At 34.5% G+C, this 25,071-nt stretch overlaps 1 protein-coding gene across 8 annotated transcripts in view; it reads left to right on the forward strand.

Moving 5' to 3' along the window:
* LOC149080080 (uncharacterized) overlaps positions 1-25,071 on the forward strand; it is a 440,318-nt gene that overhangs the window by 264,636 nt on the left and 150,611 nt on the right. Inside the window, exons 1-2 of one of the 8 annotated variants that reach the window (XM_089239055.1) lie at positions 19,297-19,390; positions 24,629-24,698. The exons of 6 other annotated variants lie outside the window; for them this stretch is intronic. Coding sequence is in view for 1 of the 2 variants with exons in the window: in XM_089239053.1 (XP_089095179.1) it covers positions 19,198-19,390 (193 nt within the window). In the remaining variant the exon portion in view is untranslated. Of the gene's footprint in view, positions 1-19,105; positions 19,391-24,628; positions 24,699-25,071 lie in introns of those variants that run through there. One more of the 8 variants, XM_089239053.1, reaches the window with a different exon arrangement.

Consider the following 25,071-nt stretch of genomic DNA (forward strand, 5'->3'; position numbering starts at 1 on the left):
TTGTACAATAATACAATATAATTAAGACACATGCCCATTCAAGCTGTGACAGTTCATAACTGAACAGCGTTAAAATAAATGCTTGCGAAAGAGCGAGTGATCATCATTGACCTCGATAAATTCCATTACAGCCACCTGTCGGACTTACTTATAAGTCATTTCTAATCTTCCGGAAATGATGTGTGTTACATGCACGTGTTTATATAAGGTGCGATCACCTACTTCACGAAATTTTATTAAATGTCAACTTAAGAAAGTCAGCAGGTGTGTATATGAGACGGGGGTATTAACCCCTTGATTTTTGTTGATAGCGCAGAAATTCCCTTTCAGCAAAAATATCGGTGATACACAATATTAAAAAATTGGGGATTTTTTGTATTATCATGGATGTATATTACCTCGATGAACATTGTTTTTATATGTCGTTAAATAATAATAAACGACCGGCACGTGTTGATATAATGCACAATCATTCATTGGAGTTACATGCAATAATGACCATGCCCCAGACTTCCAAGTCTATCTCCGCCTATGCTTACAAGATACCATTCTTGTTTTTTTTTTCTTTTAGTTTACATAAAAGCATCGTATCTCCTCTCAATTTTAATATTGGCAATTTTATTTCTAATTGGTTGGAAATTAAAAAATTTTGATTCAACAAGTATTGTTTTGGGTACTAAAAATGGCCACCTCAATTACCTAATGAATTTACTATGAATTAAGAAAGTTCTTGAGTAAATATATTTCAAGTGTGTGGCAGATGAACTGGCAAAAGTCAGCACATACCTCTTCCAGTTCTCGATTTATCTGAATACTCATTAAAAGAGTTGAAATTATTTTAATTTGAGCCATGAAAGAATTATTCGGTGTATGCAGTATCATCAAATTTATCTCTTTTTTTTTGCCTGCCATGAATTTATCAACTTTTTACGAAATTAACGCTTTTCATTTTCTTGATAGTTCCGTAAAAAGAAATAATTTACTTTTCACAAACGAAGCCAATCTCCCTACCCGTAAAATAGTCTCAATTTGCGTATTGTCATATGGAACCATTACAAAAAACTTTTTGCTCTCAATAACCTGTAGTTAGAATAACTTTTACCATAAATTATTAGTCGGAGGTGGTTTAAGGTAAGTTGGATACGCAATCCATGATATATTTTCTATTCAGAAGGTAAGTAACACGTTACGCCCCATCGACCTATTCACAATCGAGACTATACAACCAAAATTATTTATTCATAAAATGTACTGCCACAGATTTAAATGTGTGAGAAATGTGTCACACACATTATAACTACTTTAAAATGATATCATTTTCGGTCTAAAAAACAACGAAAAAATTGAAACAACTGTAAGAAATTTTCAACCGCGTAAAAAATGGAAATTATGAAAATTAATGATGAATTAAAAGTTGTGCAAACGATGAGAATTCCTGCCAGTACATTTCATTGATCACCGATTTCTTTTCAGGAATCCGGGAAATGTATTACTTAAGTTATTTGGAAATCAAACTAAAATAAATACAGTGAAGTCACTATATAATGAAATTTTAAATACAATTTTTTGATGGATCAAAACTACTTCGTTGCATAAAAATTATTATATACACTGGCGTACGTGGCAAGGGAGGTTTCTAATTCTTTAAAATTCTACAAAATATCATAAAGGAACAATTTAAAAAAAAAACCACAATATGATCGTGTTTCTTTATAACCGTACATCAAAAAATAAGAATATCTTACCCACTTCCGAGATTTTAGTGCTTAGAAATTATTAGCATCCGCTCACACTAGTGTTTGCAAACAAATGACGTCACTTAGAACCACGTGAATCCGTGATTTATTACCGCAAGAGCTGCGCTGACGTCCGTCGGACGGGAAATCTGAGAGCATCGGGTTGACGTAAAAATGCTTCTCCTCCTGCCAACACCGGAAAATACAGGAGTACGAAAATGGAGCTTCAAACGTTGTTCCAACAATAAAAGACGACGAGTTCATTCCGAGAAAGACCTAACTTACTTATTAACTACGACCTTAATTGTCACGCAAAGCCATGCACACACACGTGCTGACATAAATTCTGTTCAAAAGCAAAGTATTTTGAATTTCAGGTTGCTTAAACTATTGATGAATTTTCACATAGACATTCAACAATTGAAGCAAGTGTAAATTGATAATTTTTTGCAACCATTTTTTGCTGCCAGTTTTGAAAATAAATATATAATCACAGTATACGAACACCAGAGGTCGAATTTCTAGTTTCTAGAATTCATAAACCGTATAACCATAAACCATTTTTCATAGAAGTATTCGTGATAATATATATAAGTTCAAGATTTTATTATTCAAAGTATGGTGAATGTGTCGTATAAAATAATAGTACAAATCCAAATACATAGACCACAATAGGCAAATTGCCCAACGAGGTGACTGAAAAAAGATGCCCATGCAAAATATGGATGCGAAATATAAACTAAAATATATCAACCCAATATGAGATATCACGAAAAAAAACGAATAATCAATAATATAAAGTACACAACCGTAAAATTCAAGTACACAACTGTGACAACTGTGAAATTCAAAGCGACGAAGAAAGAGTGATAAACCATCGACAACCGCGTTAGTCGGGGTACGATTTTGCATACAACTTCATATAAATAATAATTAACTGGAAACAAAATTTAGGGCAACACCTCTTTTTCCCTGCTTGATACTTGGGTGTAAAACTTTATAATTACTTCATAAAATTTAACTCGGTTTGTGACTGCAGTCTAGTTCTTAGTAACGTTCTATTCCCCTAAAATCTATAGAGGTTCATCGAAAGAAATGAAACGCCCATGTTTGTAGGTAAGATAGCAATTTTGATCCACAGATTCAAATTAATTGAGAGTAGCATACCAGTTGCATTTTGTCAATGATGAGCATCACATTAAACGGATTTTCTGTGAAAGACTGGCGGTAATGTTGCGCTTCAGGTTTGCAATTGTAGCCTTCTCTGCAAAAATGGCAGATACTATACATAAGACTTAGGGTTTCCTTTTTAAAATCACGGCAATGTTATATTGTAGCTCTTTTAAATACCTGCATCACATGTGACGTGCTGATAGAATAAAACAATTCCTACTTTGATTATTACTCTATAATCTTAAATATCTCATCAGTAATCCCGTGTTATGCTTAAATTTAAAAAAAATGAATTTTTCAAAGAAAATCGCATAACTTCGAATACTCACAAGTTGAAATAGTGTAACTCGGAATATTACTGTATCTGGTGAAACAATAATTTTTCTTAGTCAAAAACTAATCCCGCAACACACCGATTAGAAATCGCTAGCTTGTCTTCAACATAAGTTTTGGTTTCTTCGGTATCATTTAATGTGGCCAAATATTAGAAACCGTTCGCATTTCAAAAAACAGTATTCATAGCTTTGTTGATTTCCTCCACCCCGGTCATTTTATGCAGATGGATAGCCTGTGTCGTCCTGTTTTAATACAACTACAACAAAATCAGGAGCCACAATAAGCGAATTGCCCAAACAGGTGTCTGGAAAAAAATTATGAAAATACATTACATCCTTAGATAATATTAGCGGTGCTAGAAAGACCACTGATTTTTTTTCCTACCTAATGAGTTTTGTGATTAAAAATGAACTCTGTAAAGACGAATGATCACAACTAGTCTATTCTTCAATAACATATATTGCACTTTTTTTTTCTATAAGTGATATAAAAATTTCATATTTTAATTCATTATTTTGCTGTAAAAAAAATGTGGTTAAATTAATGTATCCAGCATCTGATTCAATATCTTTTTTTAAATTTATTCGAGACAATAATTTGAGTGAACTTGTTAAAAAAATATTAAAACTGGTAATTTCACCAAAAAGAAATAAACTGACATTTGTTTGCATACAGAAAATTGAATAAACTACCGACGTTTCTCTCAAACCAAGGCCGTAGCGAGAGGTGGGGGGAGGGGTACTTGGGTGTCCGCCCCCCCCCCCCGAAATGTAAGAAAGTGCTTAAAAATTTATCCAAATCTATTGTTATATCACTTTGGTCCCCCCCCCCCCCCCAAGTAGCCCCCTCTAAATGAAATTTCTGACTAAGAGCCTGTCTCAAACGTTGCACGGAATAATTCTTTTAACAACTTTTCCTTCAGCATTGTGAATGTGGATCGATTATCTATTTTTCCGCATTCTTGAAGCATCGGTGTTTCGGTCGCGGCTTTAAAAGTCTTAAAGATCGATGCGAATGAAGATTTACGTATTTTTCTTTAGATGAAAGTTATAAGGAGCTCACTCATTGGTCAGATCCGGGTTCCAAAGTCAGCTTATACTGAAAACTTTTTGAGTCTTGTTTGTGATAGTGGCGACACCTTTCGTTTTGCTTGGAAAGCTGAAATGTGCTGAAAGGGTTAAGCTTCCACATTACGAGAGGGCGGTACGTTCGCATATTCGAGGGCGATCCACCTCTAGCACGAGAAGGAAAAAAAAAGCGCGTTTCTCGAAACTCAACTCGCACGATGGAACACACTATTTTAGAAAATATGATCTATATTCTCTTCCGTTAGTAAATACTACGATGAGTTATTCGCACAAGAAATGTAGAGCAAACCATTTAAACATTAAGGAAAAATAAATTATTGATGAGCATTTTTCACTTAAATGCCATGTTTTTTCAGGAGAGATGTTTTTAGTTATATTCATTTGTACTGTAGTACTAAATTTTTCGAAAAATAGTATGAAATTATTTCTTCACACAGACTTGCTAACCTTCAGAAAGTAAAAGTCCTGTAGCTTTCTTAGGCCGGGTGTATAAACTTTTATAGTACACTATAAAAGTTTTTTTTTAAATTTATTTTATAAAATTTGAAAAATTCAACCAATAAGATTATCGGTTGCATTTGCTCGACTGTAATCTAAAAGCTGTATGCTTTATTGGTTGAATTTCTCAAGTTTTATAAAAGGGATTTCATCCAACTTTTATAGTGTAATCCCGGCCTTACATAAGTCCGGCAAACGTACATTTCAACGTTTAAAACTCTAAATGGACATAATAAAAATCAAAATAAAAAGTAATACACAAGGTGAACATATGACCCATATTTTACAAAACATTAGCCGCATTTTTCGTTTTCATGTAGTGTCCCATTATTTTAGAGAAATGTCCAGATTTTTCAACGATGCTTCCAAGAACTTCTGATATTTACTGAACATTTTCGTTACGTTAGAAAAAAATTTTCGTGAAATCATAATAATTTACAAAAATTTGTGGACGCTTCCAATTTCCCGCCATTGAGAATTTTGCCGACAACTTTGGATGTCCCCGTATTTTTCGGTGTATATATCCTGAGCTTTTGTAATTTCCGCTTTGAAATATGAATACATAAAGAAAATTTTGTCATCATCATCTACCGGCCGTTTTACGACTATATATAAACACGTGTGTGCATATATATATATATATATATATATATATATATAGTTTTTTTTATTGTATTTTTTTTTTTTTCATTTTCTCTCTTTCAATTTTAAGAAATAGTAGTAGAAATAATAGTTTTAGAAATAGTAATAATAGTTTTAGAAATAGTAGTAGAAATGGTAGCCTGTATTTCATACAGGCTACCTCGCCTAGAGTAGCAGCAAAGAACTGCAAAAACCAATATTTCTTTTCTTCCCTTTTAAAAGTTTTTATTCTTTTTAAGTTGATGGTAATAATTGAAAAATATGGCAAATATTAATTTACAATCCGGAAGTCCTGTGATTGTCGTGAAATCCGGCATTGCCGGGTAAGATGGAAGAAAGTAAGAAAGTTGGCAGCTCTATTCATGTTAAAAAATTGAATAGTTCCAGTTTCCTGAAACTTCCTTCTACTTATTGCAGTATCAAGAGAGGTATATTCTATACAACTCTGTACCCCGTTGTTCACCGCCTCATAGTCGAGTGGTTAACGAGCTGGCCTCTCACCGTGTACGTCTGGGTTCGAATCCCGGTTCGGGCGTGGTACCCCCTGGCACTAACAAATTCCCTGGAAAGGTCATACGGATCTCGTGAGGATCACATTATTTAAAAAAATCTTATGGTCGGGGATACGCCCCCAACGTCAATGACCGAGCCGACTGATCTAATGTGTACGCATATACAGGGTGTCCTGTAAGTGCTAATGCGGCATTTATCTCATTAACCGTCCGTCGTAGAGGTATAGTTTAACAAATTGCTTAGGAGGGAGGGAGGGAGGGGGCGTTCAAAAATTACAGCTATAGAGGGAAAAATACAGTATGTAACAAAAGCTTTGTACGGTTTCCCATGTCCTCTAACTTCCACTTAGAAAGATGTTGCCCTGTCTCTCTTGAGAAGAACAAAAAAAAATTCCAAGTTCCTAAATGCAATATTCGCTGAGGTATTCTCTCTCTCTGATTCAACAATCGAAGAAAAGTTGGGAAAGCACAGAATAAATGAGGGAAAGGAGCGTTGTCCGTTAGTTTTAGAATTCTAATATCTTAGCAAATATTGCACTTACAAACATAGAATATTTTCTGTTGGTCTCAGTAGGGATCTCTCTGTAGGACGTACAGAGAAACAACTTTCTAATTGGAAATTAGAAGACAAGGTGACCGTATAAAAATTCAGATTTTTTTATTTTGTGACACACTGTATTTTCATTCTCAAAACTGGTAGAGGGTAATTTTTGAACGCCTTATGATAATTTTTTACTCTACGACACACGGTTGATGAGATAAAGTCCGCATGAGTACTTACAAGACACCCTGTCTATCTGTATATGAATTAGCATCATTGTCATCTTCATCCCCTCCCCAGCCTTTAAATTCTATCTGCCTATGGTGCAACTTGAATATTTTAGGCATTAAGAACTTAGAAACAAAAAATTTCACTTTTTAAAAATTTCAATTCTGAGTATTCTTTCTTATGAGAAAGCCCCACCTCTTTCCTAGTCCTATTTGAATGTAAATAAACTTATAATTGCATGAGAGATAGACACATCGAACAAAATAATGTTAATGGCATAGCTGTCATGAGGATTTCTCAACTCTGCTATACATATTTTTCAGATAGCAATCAACAGCATACCGTCTAACTCACATCGATACTGTAAGAGTTCTAATAATATAAACCATAATTACAATTATACACTACTTATTATTCCATTTTTGTCGCATCGCGGTCATTTTCTGCACACGAGGGCTAATTAGACCGGGACCTACAGTTTATTGTCGATTCCGAACGGCAGCCTTTTTTATACTCATCGAGAGGTTGGTGCGCTAACCCCTCAGTGTGGGGACTCCCTGCTGTAGCAATCTTTTTCGGTGGTCATGTCGCCGTACCTGTTGAACCCCTGTGTCAGGAAAGTTTCTGACAAGGATGAACTGGGCATCGAACTCGTGACACATCTAAACACCCTTTGGTACTTTAGACGAGTTATACTGACGACCTGGGCTACCGCGCCGTAATTATGATTCTGAAATTTTAGCCAGCATTATTGCCTGTCCGTAGGCATGTTAGCTAATTACGCATTTAGTATTTCATTTTAATCGCCTCTGACCGAAGTTCTTGAAGGATGGACTTCTTTTGCATCATGGTATCCACTTGGTAGTTGTTTTCATAGTAGTAACTTGGCTTAACTAATGATGTTGTTATTATAAACTAATATGGAACAATAGATGGAGTATGAGCAGCCAATTTTTGGACCCTTAATATCTTAGTTTTTAGTTATTTTATTTTCCACTAATCATAAATGCTTTTTAGTGCCTATTTTAAGCTCTTTAGTGCCTTTTGGACTGCCTATTTTGAGTATTTCAGTATATTTTCCCCCGCCTATTTTTACAATTTTTAGTGACTAAACTTCTTGTTTAGGTCTTTCCGGTCTCTGGTCAGGATACATGTAATCGTCCACATTCTCAGAATTCTCTATACAGGATGATTCAAATTGTTTGTCCGTAGGACTAACTCTGTAGTCGTTTACTTTAGAATTATACTTCCAATTATACAAAAAGTTTTCAAATGACATGCGGTTTCTTTAAATAACGTATTTTTTTTGAGTGATACAAATACAAATACAACACCACAACAGGCAAAAAAGGTGGCTGATAAAAAGATGCCCATAACAAATATGGATGTCATATATTTCAAAAATAAAGCAACCCAATTAAAAATGTAATTAGAAACATTATAAACAATATATACACATGATAAAATATTATACAATGCCCATAAAGAATACTTATGGTTGTCTTATTCTAAGTATGAATAGCTTCTCGATTTACCCCAACATGTTTATCATACTTCTTTTTAAACGTGTCAATTGTGTTACAATTTACTACCTCCGGGGGTAAGCTATTCCATTTATTGACAACCCTATTAAAGAAAAATTCCCTGCGACACCATAATCTTGCATTGTCCCTTACGAATCGATACTGCTGTCCCCTTGTAAAAGCAGTCTATTGGCGGTGTGGTCGAGTGATCGTACACATAAAAAAATAAAAACATTAACTTTTCATACAGTCCCCGTGTGTTAAAAATCCTCAATTGCAAACTCGTTTCCCTGTCTCTCTCTTGATGTCGAGAGGGAAAATTCCACTTTTCAAAGTGCAACATTGGCTGGGGAATTTGGATTAATAAAACGGAGGAAAAGTTAGAAAAAAACAGCATAAGAGTGAAGGTAAAAATGTTTTCTGTTAGTTTTTTACTGTTTTTTCTCAATTTTTTCCCCTTTCTCGAACTCAAATACCCCAGTGAATATTGCATTTAAAAAGGTTTCTTGGTCTCAGGAGAGACAGGGCAACAACTTTTTAAATGAGGATTTTTAGCGCACGACAACTGTATAAAACGTTAATGTTTTTATTTTTATTATGTGTATATATGATCCCTCAAAAAATTGCATCATTTAAAGTAACCGCACGTCATTTGAAAAGTTTTTGTAAATGGAAGTATACTTTTAAAGTCGACGGTTACAGAGTTAGTCCTACGGACAAACGACTCGAATCAATATGGATGTCATGTTATTTTATATTTCATACTATTCTATATTTTCACGTTATTGATTGGTATTAGAAGTAATATCGAAAAAAAAGACTAGCAAAAAATTCCCATATTCAGACTGAAATAAATATACATACATAAATATTGTATTTAAAAGATTTTTTTTTTTTCGCAATCAACGCCGCAAATGCTTTCATATCTTTCTTAACTGATGCTCCTGGAATACCGATCCTCGCAAATTAAGCAGAATTACACTGAATATTTGTGGATGAGGGTGAATTGGAGTAGAAAAGGAGATGAGAGAATGAGTGGAAAGAGCAAAAAGAATATATAAAAAAAGAAGAGAAAAGATTCGGGAAGCAATTATTGCTGTTTACTCTCGGTCCTGCCGTTTAATTATGGAGGGAACCGTTAGCTCATCAAACGACAAATATCAAAATTTCCCTTCTTATATGGTCTCCGTGTACAGAATCGAGTAAGGCTAGTGGTAGTGGGTTGGTCGGAGGAACAAGAGAGAATCTAAGTTTTCGAACGAAAACAAGTAAAGCCCTTGAATAAGACTTTTGGACAATTAAAAGGGTTTTCGAAGACGAAATTAAATGGAAAAAAATAACAGTAATAAAGAAGTAGGAAAAAAATAATATATATCTATTCGAGTTTCGCAACCAGGCGCAAACGCACACAACAAAATTAAACTGACGACCAGAGAGTTGAGTGAAAAGAATAACGACTCGGGTTCGGTTATAGCATGCAGCGCTTTTCTTTCGCAGCATGTGCTTCTTCATTTCCTTTTAATACCCAGAGAATATATTCGACTTGCGTGGTGAAGATAGTAGGAGTGTGTGTGGAGATGCTTATGTGTATCACGTTAGAAGGTTGTGGGGGTGGATATGGCTAGAAAACCTTGCGAAATTCGTTCGACGGGGTAATTGGGAAGTTAATTAAAATGGTCGAATATTTTTATGTAGTTTTCGACTGACACGAGAACGTGCTTTTACTGTTGTGTGGTTTGCCTCTGTTTTCTCCATTTCTCTCTCTCTCTCTCTCTGTTTTTTTTACTTTCAAGGTTATATGTGAAGCTGTATGGTTCTTGAAGGAAAGAAATTACCGTTAGAAGATGATTTCCTGTTTTTATTTAGGATATTTGTTCATTTTTTAATAGCCGGAATGACAAATTTTTATCGCATTACAGTTTTTATACACGTACATAAATGTCTTCTCTACTTTTATCTTGATTTATTTTAAACATTTATTGTACCGTATCGAATAAAAGTGCGATGATCATTCTGGTAGACCTATCGTATAAGAGTTTCAGAAGTACATTTATGTCTTTGCTCAATTTTTTTTTCGAGCTGATAATTTTCTCATAACTAATGACTATAATCCGTATATCATTAGTTGAAAAATAATCATTTTAAAAAATCTATTTCGAACTGTACTGCTTATGCGGGGTCTTATTAAAGTCACACAAAGCTACAAAATATGCACATAAAATAAATGTATCCAAGTAGTATTACTTTTCAAATGTATAACTACCTTCTTTGTGATTCAAACTATAGTAAGAAAAAAATTGGGGTTGCAAATTTGAAATAGGAAAAAAAATTGCAAACAGAACATTTTTACTAATTAGAGAAATCACAGCCACACATGCTCTGCAACAAACAAAGAGTTTTTGTTGTTAATTGGGACATCTACCAGCAAATTATATAATGTCAGCAAAATATAAAATGGAAAGAATAGGACCTCACCTTATGTGCAAAGTCAATTCTTGATTTTTATCTTCAAACTGGTGGCAGTAATGAACGCTTAAAGAACCCTTTGATTAGATTCAAAGTTGCGCATACAAGAGTAACTCTTGTATGCGTGACTATTAAGTATATTAACGACGTAGACAGAAAAAAAAAGCATTACAAAGTTTTATTTTTTTATTTTTTTTATTTTTTGGAAGTTCGTTTTATCCATCTTTCGTATATTAGATGCACATAGTTTTGCATTATTCTCCTAATGTGTATTATAAATGAATAATGCATTAATAAAAAAACTCCTCTCACTGGGTCTTTTACCACCATATTCAATATATCGAAGTAACGAACACGGTTAAGATGAATGAAGGTTCACGTTTCAAATTTTTTAAATTATTTTAGCTGTTATATTTGCAGAATTTTGAGTCTTTATTCGTTATGGTATTCTTTAAATTTGAAAAAATGAACCCAAGTCTAACTTTACTTTAATATTCAATACCTACTAACGTCTAATGAGTAGAAAAGAAATCAAGTTTAGGCAGCATACAGAAGAATATGTGGTAAAATCTCTCTAGAAAGCTACCTCTTTAAAGAGGCCACCTCCCTATCTATAGTCTATATAGAAAAGTTATATAAATCTATTTTCTATCATTCACAAAACATGATTAGATAACTTTTTAGTGAGTGTAAATTTAGCGGTATGCAGAAATGAAGAAAAATCGATATTTATGAATATACTATTTGCAAACATTTGTACGAAAATATAGTTTGTAATATTTTTTTAAATTTTTATTGTGTTTTAAAACAGTTCAATAAAATTCAGACTGTAATTCGGAATTCTGAATTCATTTTTAGGCCAAGAAACTGGTTACTTTTTTTGATATTCTACACATATCATCTCAAAATTAAATTGGGGTAATTAATCACTTCTGTATATTTGTAGCCTGAAACATGATTATTTTCAATAAGTCCCTATTTAAAGGCCACCTCTTTCAACGAAGGTTGCCCCTCTTGGACATGTTTTACAAGAGTTCGTCGTTAAGTATTTCTTTTCGCGGTTATTTTATATTCGCGTGAGCAAGTTCCTGCAAAGTTCATCCTAATTTCGCTGTTCTGACCCCCTCGAATGAATCTCAATAAAAACGTATGGTTTTGTCGGAACAACTCACCATCACTCTCGTTTTGACATATACTTATTGCGTTTGTATGGGGGTTTGTTTCGATGGACACATACACTACTATGGTGCTATGGATGAAAATGTTCAACTTTTGACCAAGATTTTGATACATCGCGAATTCTTAATCAAACTGAAGTTCTGTACTTTTCCAGTTGTTTCATACATGTTTCTTGACGTTAAAGTAGGATTACTTAGCACTTAGCACTCTTTCAAATTAGATGTTGTTTAATAAGTTTATCCTAACATTCGTTTTCTCGTGTCCCTCTAGGCCGTGCACTAGTCAAATGGATCTAATTGCAAACATTCGTACTCTGCAAATTATCCCCCCTTCTACCGCTCGTAACTTTGAAAAGGACTGCACAAGGATTCTCCAGCAAACCCTCTTCATGCCTTCTACCAACCCAATGCCATCATTCGTTAAGCACACAAACACACATCACGCGCGCATGCAGCAGAGCTACGCGAGATGAATTTACTTCCTATGGATAAGGCATATAAGGGTAAAGGAAGGGGTCCGAGGCTTGTGGGTGGAAAGGACTCTTTCTCTCCCTGGATTTACGCAAACGAAGGGAGAAGAGGGCCTCATGGTTGCTAGGAAACAACATGACCCGGGAAAGGAGCTGGCGTCCATTGCTACTGCTACTAACCAGTGTCCAGTGGTGGTGGTAGCCAGCGCCTCTCTTCTGGCCGTGCATTGTGTTCAGTTGGAAGAACATGTTCCCCCGAGTTGCGCTGGGCATTAGGGAAACGAATTAGGCCTCCTATACTCTCTCTCTCTCTCTCTCCTCTTTCTCATCCTGCAGCTCTTCTCTAGAATCATATCCAACAAAACACCAGCTCTCATCCTCTTCTTCTGACGACTCCCTCCTTCGCAGACAAGTTTTGCATCTGCAGTGTTTGCGAAATGACCATTAACAAAAACCAAGATAATTTGAATGTTCCGAGAAATACGAATATATACTATGAAGACTTGAAAAAATACAAATTATTAACAATGCAAACCGAGCATTTTGAAGGAATTTATAGCATTGGCAAATAATAAGTAATTAAAGAGTCAGTATATATAATTAGATTGGTGATGAAAATTGATTTTATCCGATCGTTTTTAGTTTTATAAATGATGAAAATATGATTTTTTACTTTATACCAAAGTTCATCTCCATTATCATACTTTCCACGAGTTTTGAGGTTAGCAAGATCTTCTATTACAATAAAACAATTAAAAAAATACCGTGAAAAAAATTTGTATAGTTAGTGTTGGTATATGATACTGTTTAAGAACTTCCACATATACCAGGTTCTCATAGGTGTTCATATCCTTAACAAATAACCTATTCAAATGACGCGTTTTTACTAATTTTGTCTTTCACTAAGTTCTGCCATTTTAAAAGTGGCATACGAGAAAAGAAAAAATAATCATTTCCAGAGTATCATTCGCTCGCGTTCAAAATAAGCTTCACCGTAATGTTCCGTAACTATATTGTTAGAAACTTTTTTTGTACGCCCATAATAACGAAAATAAAAATGCTATGTTCCCGTAATAACGTTAAAATCATTTTCACATAAAATCTTACATCATCAAAATTCTTAGCAAGTTAAGTGTTCAGTCATCAGATTTACCAGTGGTGAATCTTTTGCGGTGTAAAAGAGGAGGAAGGGTAGGTAGTAGGTTTGGCAAGTCTAATCTTTTCAATTACCGCATTTCCAGCAACGTATAGAACAGTTAGTATGCAAACGACGTTAGAGGTGAACGTGTTGCTTTGCTGTACCTATAGGGTCGCACAACGCACAAACTCACATACTTTCTTGAAGACCACTGACAGAATTCTTGCCTGCTTCTCACGCTTTCATTATTTCCATATGAATTATTTCACTACTCGCGTGTTTTCCGCGTAACGCGGTGTGTGTATGTGTAAGAGTGAGTGTGTGTGTGTGTGTGCCGCCATAGCATAGCATGTTCAATGGCAGCGGGCACCAAGAACAGGATCTAAGAGAGAGCAGGATTGTATGTGGAAGGCAAAGCGCGCACCCCTCAATTTCTCCCACACATGGCGTTTTCCCCCAGATCCGGAGCTCTAGCCCATAATTCATGCTTTCGCCCTTCATGGCTCTCTCTTTTGCAATATCCACCCCCGCACCTTTTAGACTGTCATGGCGGCAGGAGCTTCCCCAAAACCCCTTTGATCACCGGGCGCAGTCCATTCTGTAGCTGCTCTCTAGGGGGAAGGCGATACGGAAGAGGGCAGGGCTGCCTCTAGCGTCCAGTTCTAGCCCTTTGGTCCCCTCAGGCGTAGATTTTAAAGCGGAAGGAGTGGGGCAAAGCGGAGAAGAAGGGAGACATGCAAGAGCCTTTCCCCATCAAATCAATATCTCACTCTGCAAAGGCCCTCTGGAATGCCTTTGTTACGTATGGATCCCTGTTCGTAATTATAGTTTTTCGGTTACACTAGACTAGACCAACCATCCCTGGCACACACACACACGCTGAAGAACGAGCAAAATTTTCGTTCCACTTTTCATACCAATGCATAAACACGAATTACACGCGTTTATTACGGCGTTTCTCCCCCGGTATGGAAATTTTACAGGTTGGAGGACCAACCTCACATCTGACATCTACTAGTTATATTCAGCACACCTTCCGGACATCCGTGTGGAGTTCACACACAAACTCTTCATAAATACACATGTGATGTACAAGTTGCGTATAAACCAGTGAGAGTTTGTTAACCCTGTATGGTCCCGCGTATATTTGAATACACGTGGTAAATACATGGTCAGAAACAAAAAACATTATATACCTATTTCTTTTCTGAATTTTTTTGGTATTTTCGGAAGTATATCTTTCTGTATATCGTTCCAATATGCCAAACACTATATAAGTACAATACTTTTTTATTTAGAAATAAATTATTTCTTGTTTGTGTTTTTTTTTTGACAGCTGCTGAAATTTTATGTGTTCAGAGATTCAGAAAATAACATCAAATTGAGGGAATTCTCATTATTGATTGAGGGATTCAATTCAGTGAATATCTTTATAAATGACAATAAAATAAGGGCAAACAGTATTTTTCACCTTTAAATGAACCAATTTGGGTAATAAAAAAATCCACTCTAGTTAATAAAATATCTGTGTTTATGTATTGCATCCTAACAGCACAAATATACAGTGAAACCTCGCTAAACTGCTACTCGATCGAACGAAATCCCATTACAACGATTTTTTTAATTCGAGTTACCTTTACTCTAATGTTAAACTCTTCTCGATGTAACGTTTTGTCGTTTACTAAGATAAATTTCTCTATAATGATTTTTTTTAAGATTTTGTGAAATCGCTACAGTGATATTTTTTGTATGTCGCTCAATATCGCCCTCCACATATTTTAAAACTTGTCATCAGTTGTTGTTCTTTCGAAAGAGTGTCCAACAAATAACAACATTGATGTTTTGTACTGCCTGATCACTAAAAACTATGGATGAAGTCGTTAAGTTTTGCTGTGTAGTGCACAAGAGTTATACAGTAAACTTCTTTACAGGGGCGAAATACCTCGAACAGCACTTTTTTTCACTGACGTAGTTTTTTACTGTGTAATACAGAAAAGTGTTTTGCGGTAAACTTCTTTACTACGAAAACAATAACTGAAAATTTTTTTTTTGTTGATCAACTAATCAATTATAATTTTTTGCGGTAAATAGGATAAATTTGATGTTGCGGGATAATAATACTGCCCCTTGATATTACGATAATCCCCTGTGACGATATTTTTTCTTGGTCCACAGTATATATATTGTTGTATAGATATTTGACTGTGTGAAATTTTTTTATGAACCACTATTTTTCGCCATATAAATAATATAGTAGTACAGTAAAACCTGTCAATATCCACCCCTCTGGATCCTGGACGTCACCCTATATAGGAGAGGTTTTCATGATACCAGAAGATAATCTTATAGAGTGTTCACGGTTACTGAACCTCTATAATTTGCACATCTCTCTATAACTTGGACTGATTTTAATGAAACCTCGGGTGTCAGACTTAAATAGGTTTGACTGTATCGTTGATTCATATTTTCTACACGAATCTTAGATATATATATATATATATATCCTAGATTTCTCATCAAATTCTCGAAACAAAAATACCAAGTACGTAATTAAAATCTGACCTAATTAAGTATCGTATAATGAATGTTTTTATTTATTTATTGAATTAATTTACTACAACATGCATCAAGTTTGTCATATAAGACCAGAAGCATATGAGTATATTTAAACATTCACAGTACTGGTATATAAAAGAAAATATACACACATACTTAATTAAGTCAGTGATTCGATGTTATTATTGATATTTGTGTTGTTCCAATATATTGGTTTTTCATCATTGGTTTTCATCAGGTTCAGATTGCTTCAGTTGAAATATATATATATAAGTTCTATCTTCCTCTTTAAATTTTGATTTTTTAAAATAGAAAAGAGCATTATAGAAGAAGTATATTATCAGTCAACAAACTCAACACATACTCATTCTTTACATACGCACTATAAAATTATTATGTGAAACTAAATACATATGCAAAAGAATCGTTGAAAATTAAAAAAAAAATCATTCAGCATAATTATCCATGAAATAAAAAGTCTTGCTTCATTTCAAGCCGTCTAGTAAAATATTTTGGGATTTTATAATTCATTTGAAATGCATAATCCCAAGTTTTTGTATTTCTTTATAACAAATATATAAATAAAAATGAAGCTCAAAAGAGCATTAACATCCTCGAATTGAGGGCTTTATTCAATAGTTTCGTATGGTCGAGATCTGAAAAAGATTTTTATCCATTTAGAGTTTTGGTTGGATTTCGTTTTCTCTCTCTCTCTCTCTCTCTCTTCCGTGGAATTAGAAGAAAAATATTCTCAGGCGCAACACGTCCCTATAAATATACAAAACGAACAACATTTTAAAAAATATATATAATAAATAGGATTTTTCCTACATTTTTCTTTTAAAGTCTTACGCTGCATATTCTGCATTAAAAATATTTTTCAAACAAAAAAAAGACAGACTTGGAGAGAAAAATCCATTTAAAACCTTTAAGATGCCCAAAAATGTCTGGCGCTACGTCGTTTCCACTCAGTAAATAGCCATTTTTTTCTATCGTCTATCTTCCTTTGTTCCTAATTAATCCACGTTGCTTGATCCGAGGAACAGTCTCTCCATTCTCGTTTTTATAAATCTTGTACAAAACTTATATAATAAAAAAATAACTTTTGATGATTAGCAAAGGTGATTATATCAAGACAGTGGTCAACTCGATGAACCGATTTTAACCTCAATGTTTGCACTCGCATCTTTGATTAAAATATCACCCAGTTGAATATATTCCAATGATAAAAAGTTATAAAGCAAAAACCTCGCTACAACGATGCTCGATGTAACGATAAATCTCTCTACAACGATACGTTTTTCAAATCTTATTTGGAGTCGTCTATAGTCTAATGTTAAACTCCTCTTGATACAACGATATCGTTTACTATGCTAAACCTCTCTATAACGATATTTTTTTAGGAGATTTTGAAATCGTTTCACCAATATTTTTTAATATTTCGCTCGAAATATCCTTTAATATATTTTTAAACTCGTCACATATTTCAGTTTTTACAAGGACGTCTAATAATATCGGTATATTTGGTACCACCTGTGATAACCGAAAGTGTTGATAAAGTTTTTTGTGTGATACACCAAAGTGTATTGCGATAAACCCCTTTACAGGCACAACACATATCTAACCTAATTTTGTGTATTATCTAATCAGTAATTTTTTTTTGCTGCGATTGAATGCTCAAGAGCGTTTTTGTGAGTTGTACTAACAACGCTGATTTTGAAATGATGTCAATAGCAGCATAAATTTTATGGCAATGTGATGGTAATGTTGCCTCTAGATATAACGATAATCCCTTTACAACGATATTTTTCTTGGCCCACAGAATATCGTTATATTACGGTTTCACTGTATTTTTAATTTTTATAGAAATATCCCGTGGAAAAGTTAACATAAGAATTTGTGAGTGAAAGTTTTGACGAAGTTTTCGAGGTTTTGTTCAGATGCAATGTATGCATGTATTGATAACGATGGTTGTTTCACTTTCGTTTTGACGTTTGACATTTACTATTCCAAAATGACTGTCCTGTTATCCCAGGTATATATTCATAGGCATTCATACTGTATATATATATGTGTGTGTGTGTGTGTGTATACCTGACATTCGTAAATGTTATTTGAAATAGCTCTCTAAGGATAACTCGTGAGCGCGAAAATTTCGATTTTGGCGTCTCCCGCGGGAGTTTTGTGAATGTATCGTGTCGCCAAAGCGTCATACCTGCCATTCGCCAGCTGCAATAGCAAAAATTCTTGTTTCCATGGCATTGGTAGTAGTAAGTGTATACTATCCACGTGGGTTGTTACTCCTCGCTGCTTGCTTGCCTTCCATCATCATCAACTGGTCGCGCGTGCGCGACAAGACTGATGTATCCATCTATGTATGTGATACACACATATACAAAAAGCTATAAGTTTCTGTATTTTTCAACAAACTCGAAATTTTACGTCTTTCTCTCTCTCTTTCTCTCTCAGCCTGATATTCAAGATTTGTTTCTCAAACAAGAAGCGCGGTAGAAAGAGAGTTCAATGGAAAAAGAACTAGACAAAATATAGCCATGAAAGAAAGAAAAAAGTCATAATTTTTTTTTTTTGAAATTTTTGAAAAAAAGTGAGGAAATAGAAAAAAGGAAGAAGAGGAAGAAATATATATATATATATATATATATATATATAAAGAATGTTCTTTTTATTGTTTTTTTTTTTTGGAATGCGTGGATTTAGCGACTAGACTGAAGCCCGTTGGTTTCGTGGGAGAAGAAGCATGTAGTGCGTTTATTGGCTCAACCCTTTCGCGCCAAGAAGCAGCACTGTTGTTGGACAAAGCCCACCCCTTGCCGGCTCGCTACCGGCCCTTCCTCTTTTCTCCTGGTTCGCTCTCTTTTCAACCCCTTCTCTCCATAACAGCAGCAGTTGGGCTGGTGGCCACAAAGCAATAGCTACAGTCAGAGAGGGCCCATCTCCCCCTCTCTTGCTCTGTGTGTTCTTTCTGCTCCTTTCTATCTTTCACTGGCACACACCCCGCATTTTCATCTCTTCTCTTGGTGTGCTGCTGCTGCTGCTGCGCCCCGTCCTCTGCTGCTGCTTGCTGAAAAGTAGTAGTAAGCGAAAGGGACGGATGCTGAATCCCTCTGCTCGCCATGACATCGCTCCCGGTTTTCCACCACCAGCAGGCCGCTTTGGTTTCTTCAGCAGCAGCACTTCCTCTTCGGCCATGGAAAGAACTGGCATCGCCTGTGCCACGCCCGTCATATCCCTCCAGAAATTGAAGAACTTCCTAACACAACCACGTTTCCGATTCCCACACCATGGTAAGTCCACTTTTTGAAATTTTTGCGAAGAAAAAAAAAAACGCGAGAAAACCACGTTTTTCCAACGCCGGTTGAGTTATTGTTTACTTGGGACAAAATTGTTTTGTTTATCTTTTTTTTTTCATGAAGTGTCCCGCACGGGAAAAGTTGCACACGGGCCGTTTTGGTGTGCTGAAGCACCGTGTGTCGGCGTGTCTCCTTTTCCCACGCGCTCTACCGTAACCTTGTACCTTTTTTGTTGTTTGCCTGCGCGTGGATGGTGTGAGAGCGGTGGCGGAACTCCGGGATGCGCGGGCATTGTCGCGGCATCAAAGGGTTAAAACCAATGAAAACAACAATGGTGGCGGCTCTCGCATACTCCTTTTCCCGTAACTTTTCTATCGTTCTCGCGCATTAATTTACACTAATTATGAAAAAAAAAAGGGAACAACTGTTGATCTCAATGCTTCGTCTTGAACATTTTGCAAAACAGATTATTTTTCTCCGACTGTAACAATCACGATGTAATACATTTTGTGCATATTCCCATACGCTTTATAATTAATATCTTTAGAAACTAAAGAATTTATCTTTAGAAACTAATTTCAAGTACTTTCGATTTTTCCACGTTTAAGCACAGTATCATTTTCTACGAAATGTCATTTTTTGTGTGTCGGTTGATACGAATGCAAAAGAAATTCTCAGACAAAAACACCACGTGTTTTTTGAAATAATTCTTCTAAACGCATTGTCATTTCCATTTGACTTGGGAAAACTGCAACTAAAAACATTTTGTAATGTTTGAACTTTTCAAGTTTTATTAACTTTATAATTACATATTTTATACACAAAATAGTGCATTGCAATCCATTTTAAAACGAAGGAATTTATGTAAATTTTCAGTCTTTTAGTATAAGTTTAGTTTCATTTAAGCTATTCGTGCAGTGGCTATTTGCGTCAACTGGTTACTGTCTATTTTCACATCACTCTTCTGAATAGAATACACTTTTGAAGTTGTATATTAATAATTATAATTAATGATTGTAAATTAACGTTATATATTTATTTTTGACAAGTTTTCAATAAATATCGTTATTTGAAAAACTTAAATCTTAAGACTGGGTGAAGCGATGTATTGATGAACATAGAGTGAAAAATATGGGAAGGTTTCTTATACATGCATGGTGTTATAGACATATCTTTCCACCTTTTTTTCAAATTTTAAGCCCAAAAAATCAGGGGTTCCTTATACATGTTAAAACTCGGTAATATGACGGGTTAAAGTGTAAGTCGCATTTTCAGAAATTCTGACTTAAGGCCCGAAATGAACTAGAAGTGATAAACTATTCACAGAAAATATGAAATAAGTCTCAGCTCAATAGTTCACCACTAGATTGTGGAATCACAACATTTTTAACAACCTTTTTTTTCTTTTTTTTCAAAATGAAGATTAATCGACTTACACCACTCTGACTTTAACCATTCATATACAGGGTGATTTAAAACTCAACTAACAAACTTTTAGAGGAAGTAGAAAACATAAAAACAAAATAGAATCACATAGGAATGTATGACCGAAAACCCCAACCCGATCAGCTGGAGGATAAACGAAGGTACAGAAATGACAAGTCAATAATGGGTGCAAAAACTTTTTATTTAGCGATACTTCTACACCAGGAATGTTCTTACCATCCACAGTTATGCACGCTTCACAACAGTGACGCATTGATTGTCGAACCCTTTCAAAAATAAAAAAAAATTCAAAATTCACAATAAAAATTCAAAAAATGAGCATAACTGTGAATGGGGAGAACTTTGAGCACTTGTAAAACTAAACGTGTACACATGCTGTCCTCGTGTAAAGTATCGCTAAATAAAGAGGTTTTTCCACCCATTATTGGCTTGTCATTTCTGTAGCTTCGTTTATCTTCCAGCTGATCAGGTTGGAGTTTCCGGTCACACATTTCTATGTGATTCTGTTTTTTTTTGTGTTTTCTACCTCCCTTAAAAATTTGTACGTTGAGTTTTGAATCACCCTGCATATAAAAAAACATTATTTATTTATTTTTTACATAAGATGTATTTAGTGCTACCTCTCGGCCAAGTGTGTATTTCTTCAGAAATATTTATATCTCATCTAAAAGTGTACTTTTCCTATTACAAGTATATAGACAATAAGTCATACACCTCATCAGTAATTTCGTATTCTACAAAAAGTATGAATTCACTATTACTTCCACAATTGCGTTCTGGTTTTTAGTGAAACCCAATTAAAACATTGAACTTTTACTTAATGTATCACAAATGCATTTATACCTTATAAATTATCACTAATCATAGAATATTTTGCAATAATGAGCAATATAAAGGGATAACTTTTAAATGACTCTTTTTGGTTAACAAAACAATGAAACTAATTCTTTTTTGACTGAAATAAGCCGGTGAAAAGTTGTAAAAAGTATCAAAATTTATTTAACTTGACAGAGTTGTCGTCTTTTTACCAGGTAAGTACTCATAACATTTCAGGAAAACCAAAAACTCGTAGAACAAACACATTTGGTCATCGCAGAGTTCCAGTTTTGAAATATCTTGAATGTCTAGGTGAGTTCTTCTCATTATTTGCTTTCCTTTCAGAACATGACCCTTTGATGCAACGAAATCCAATTTCTGATTCCAAAGGTTTGAATGAATCATTCGTATTCTGTTTTCATATTTCCTCTAATGGCATATTCTGATTTGTTCATAAATTTCAAAATGTATTTGACCCTTTTCTTATATAAGCAAATTTCTTCAAAAGATTTGGCGGTGAGTTTTGCTAGTTTTCGAAGAGTGCCTGTGGGTAAATGTGCGGATATTCTCGATTTCTATCAAATGTCAGGTGCACACATGCAATATTTAGGGTACATTTCTTTATCAAAAGACTTGTGGCTGTTTTTTCATATTATATTTTTGTACGCACCCTCTCACATTTAGGTCACGGTACTTGGAAAATCATTTTTGAAAAAAACCTGGCCTAGATTTTATCCCGCCCTTTCTTTTCATGGTTTCCTTCTTTAACAAAGGATGACTTTGATCACACAGGAACCTATACACATCCATCGTATGGTTTTTTACATATAATATAAAGATAGTGGCCGATTTTTTTTCTTTTTTTCCATGATGCTAGAAGTCGAATGACTTTAGATAAGAAAAGCTTAGAAATGTTTACATACAAATCTGGTTTTATATTGACTTCAATCAGGCAAAATACCCCAAAGACATTTCCTAAATACATTAATCATTTCAAATTTAAGAAGTTTCAACAAGTATTTCAAGAATTGTGTTTTTTTTTTTTTGTTTTTTTTGCCTTGAACGAAATATTAGATGTTTCGTACGTCTTTTATCTCCATTATTCCTGCTTAGTTTTCCGATAATACTCTTTTTTTCAATCGCTGACATTCCAAACCGATCATGTAAACATCCAGTATACAGTATTCAGTTTTACTAGCTGTTATACAAAAAATATATTCCTAAACAATTAGTTTCAAATAAAATATTGTTGTCATGTTGGGTATATTTTTCTTTTGACGCGTCAACTACGTTTTCCCTAGAATGGGAAATTCCTGAAGATATTACGCGATTCTAGAGGTAAATACAAATTTATTGAAATCTTTCTTTGTGCCATTGAGGTCTTCTTAGTACCGAATTCGGCTATCTGGACTGATAATGGTCATTTGTTCTGGTCTGTAACAATGTGTTTCTCCCTGATTTGATTAAGATTGCTTTATGCCACCATCACATGATCTTTTGACGATCTTTACTTACAGATTTTTCTAAATCGTGCTTTTTTTATCCTGTAGAATTTTCCGTCTTGTTATTGATTCAGAATTTCGAAAGTTTGCTTAAATTATTTTTTTTTTAATCTGAATGCCTTATTTTTGCCCGTAGGTTACATTTTTGGTTTCATCTCCCGAACATGCGGGGTAAGTTCTTCGATGCTGTCGCTCACTTTGACGGTGATTCCATATTCATTTTATCAAGAATCGCCGATTTCTATTTGTACTTGGTAGTTTTTTGAAAGGCAAGAAAATCTTTTTTCGTTTTCTTTTTTTTTCTCGAAAACTACAAATTTATATTTCTTGATCTGCGAAAAGTATGAAGTGATAGATCACAGAAAACATTACTTGAAGTTAGAATAGATATTTTTTTCTTAGACATTTGGTTTCTGAAATTCCACTTGCAATATAAGTTCATTTTGTAAGTCCAGCTGAACACTAGGTAGAAACTCTGAATTACGTATCAATTACAAACTTTGTGTTACAAAAATGTTTTTTGTATATTGCATCTTGAAAATAAATTATAGACCCACTGGGAAATATCGAAATTAAGAGAGAGATTTGTCCGATACAGATAGAAATGAGTGGAAATCTTATTGCAAGATTACTTTTGGACGTTTCTTCTCATTCGTTTCATGATAAACAGTTGGAACAAACATATTCTACTTTTTCTAACGTCCGAAAATGCAGTCTTTCAGTGTTCTTGAAGAATTGTTCTGATCGAATTTCCAGATAGACGAGTGATAGTTGAAACTTGTAGTATTTATAAAATCCACCTTCACAACCAACTCAGGAGCAGTAATTTTTCAGAAATTTGCAGTTTCCATTCTTTTCATACTTTGGGGTTGTTTTCTTGGTAGCCAGGCTTCCACTTGGTTTGAATTTCTCAGATATCGGGCTATTGCAGCCTATTCCATTGTTATAATAGGGTTTTCTGGTTCTTCTGTACGGTAAGTGGTACTTCAGTTATTGCTCGAAGTTATAGTATCATGGAAATCGAATTATGAACTAATCGGAAAGGAAGTTTCTTTTTTGAATTTCTAGACTGCAAGTGGCTTAACATAGGAGCTGGATTGCTCTTAGTGGTAAGTAGGTAAATTAAAGACGATAATTGTAACTAAAAACAATCAATACCAAAACTACGTCTTTAATTTACAGAGCCAATTCTGCAATAGCATAGAACTTGTTCGCTATGCCTAAGCGCAAGTTATTCCTCGAATTAATTTTTAATTGTTGGTTTCTGAACCTCAATGGTCGTGAAGATGTGCGAACTGATACACAGTAGAAATACTTTTACATTCGTTTTGTTGTACATCGGTTTTTCAAAAAGCCTGGCTACCATTTGATTGTGATTTGATTTTTTTTGATTAGTGTTCAAATTCAGTGGTTTTTGTCCTTTATTTTTTTTCTAAGTTTCTGATGGTCCTTTTCTCCTGTTGCGCAGGTATGAAACCAAGGGACACTATTACAACTTTTGCTCGATGTCAGTCTCTAGAAATTTCATCCTTCGGGCCGTAAGTATAATCAGAAAAACATCAGATTCCCTTTTTTCACTCTAATAGATTATCTTTTCAGTTTCAGAAAGCATCTTCCACGGTAAGAAGATTCATTCATGAATTGCTGGAAAAAACACCTGTAGAAAGTATAACAATTAGCTATCATCATTCACCATTGGCATTAGCATCTTTTCACATTTCTCTTCTGCAAATTATTTGAAATCATCTATATCAAAATATCTCCTTGTATTTAAATTTCTCATACATTCTTAGTTATATAATTTACCAATTTTTCTACCACCAATTTTTAAGACATCTGAATATAAAAAGCGTCAGTTATCTGAGCTCTAAACTAAAATTGATTATGAAAATATGTATTTTCAGAATTTAT

Source organism: Pholcus phalangioides, unplaced genomic scaffold, assembly GCF_987345545.1.
Source record: "Pholcus phalangioides strain wild (caught in Gottingen) unplaced genomic scaffold, Ppha-v1.0 ptg000011l_1, whole genome shotgun sequence".
Classification (NCBI taxonomy): domain Eukaryota; kingdom Metazoa; phylum Arthropoda; class Arachnida; order Araneae; family Pholcidae; genus Pholcus; species Pholcus phalangioides.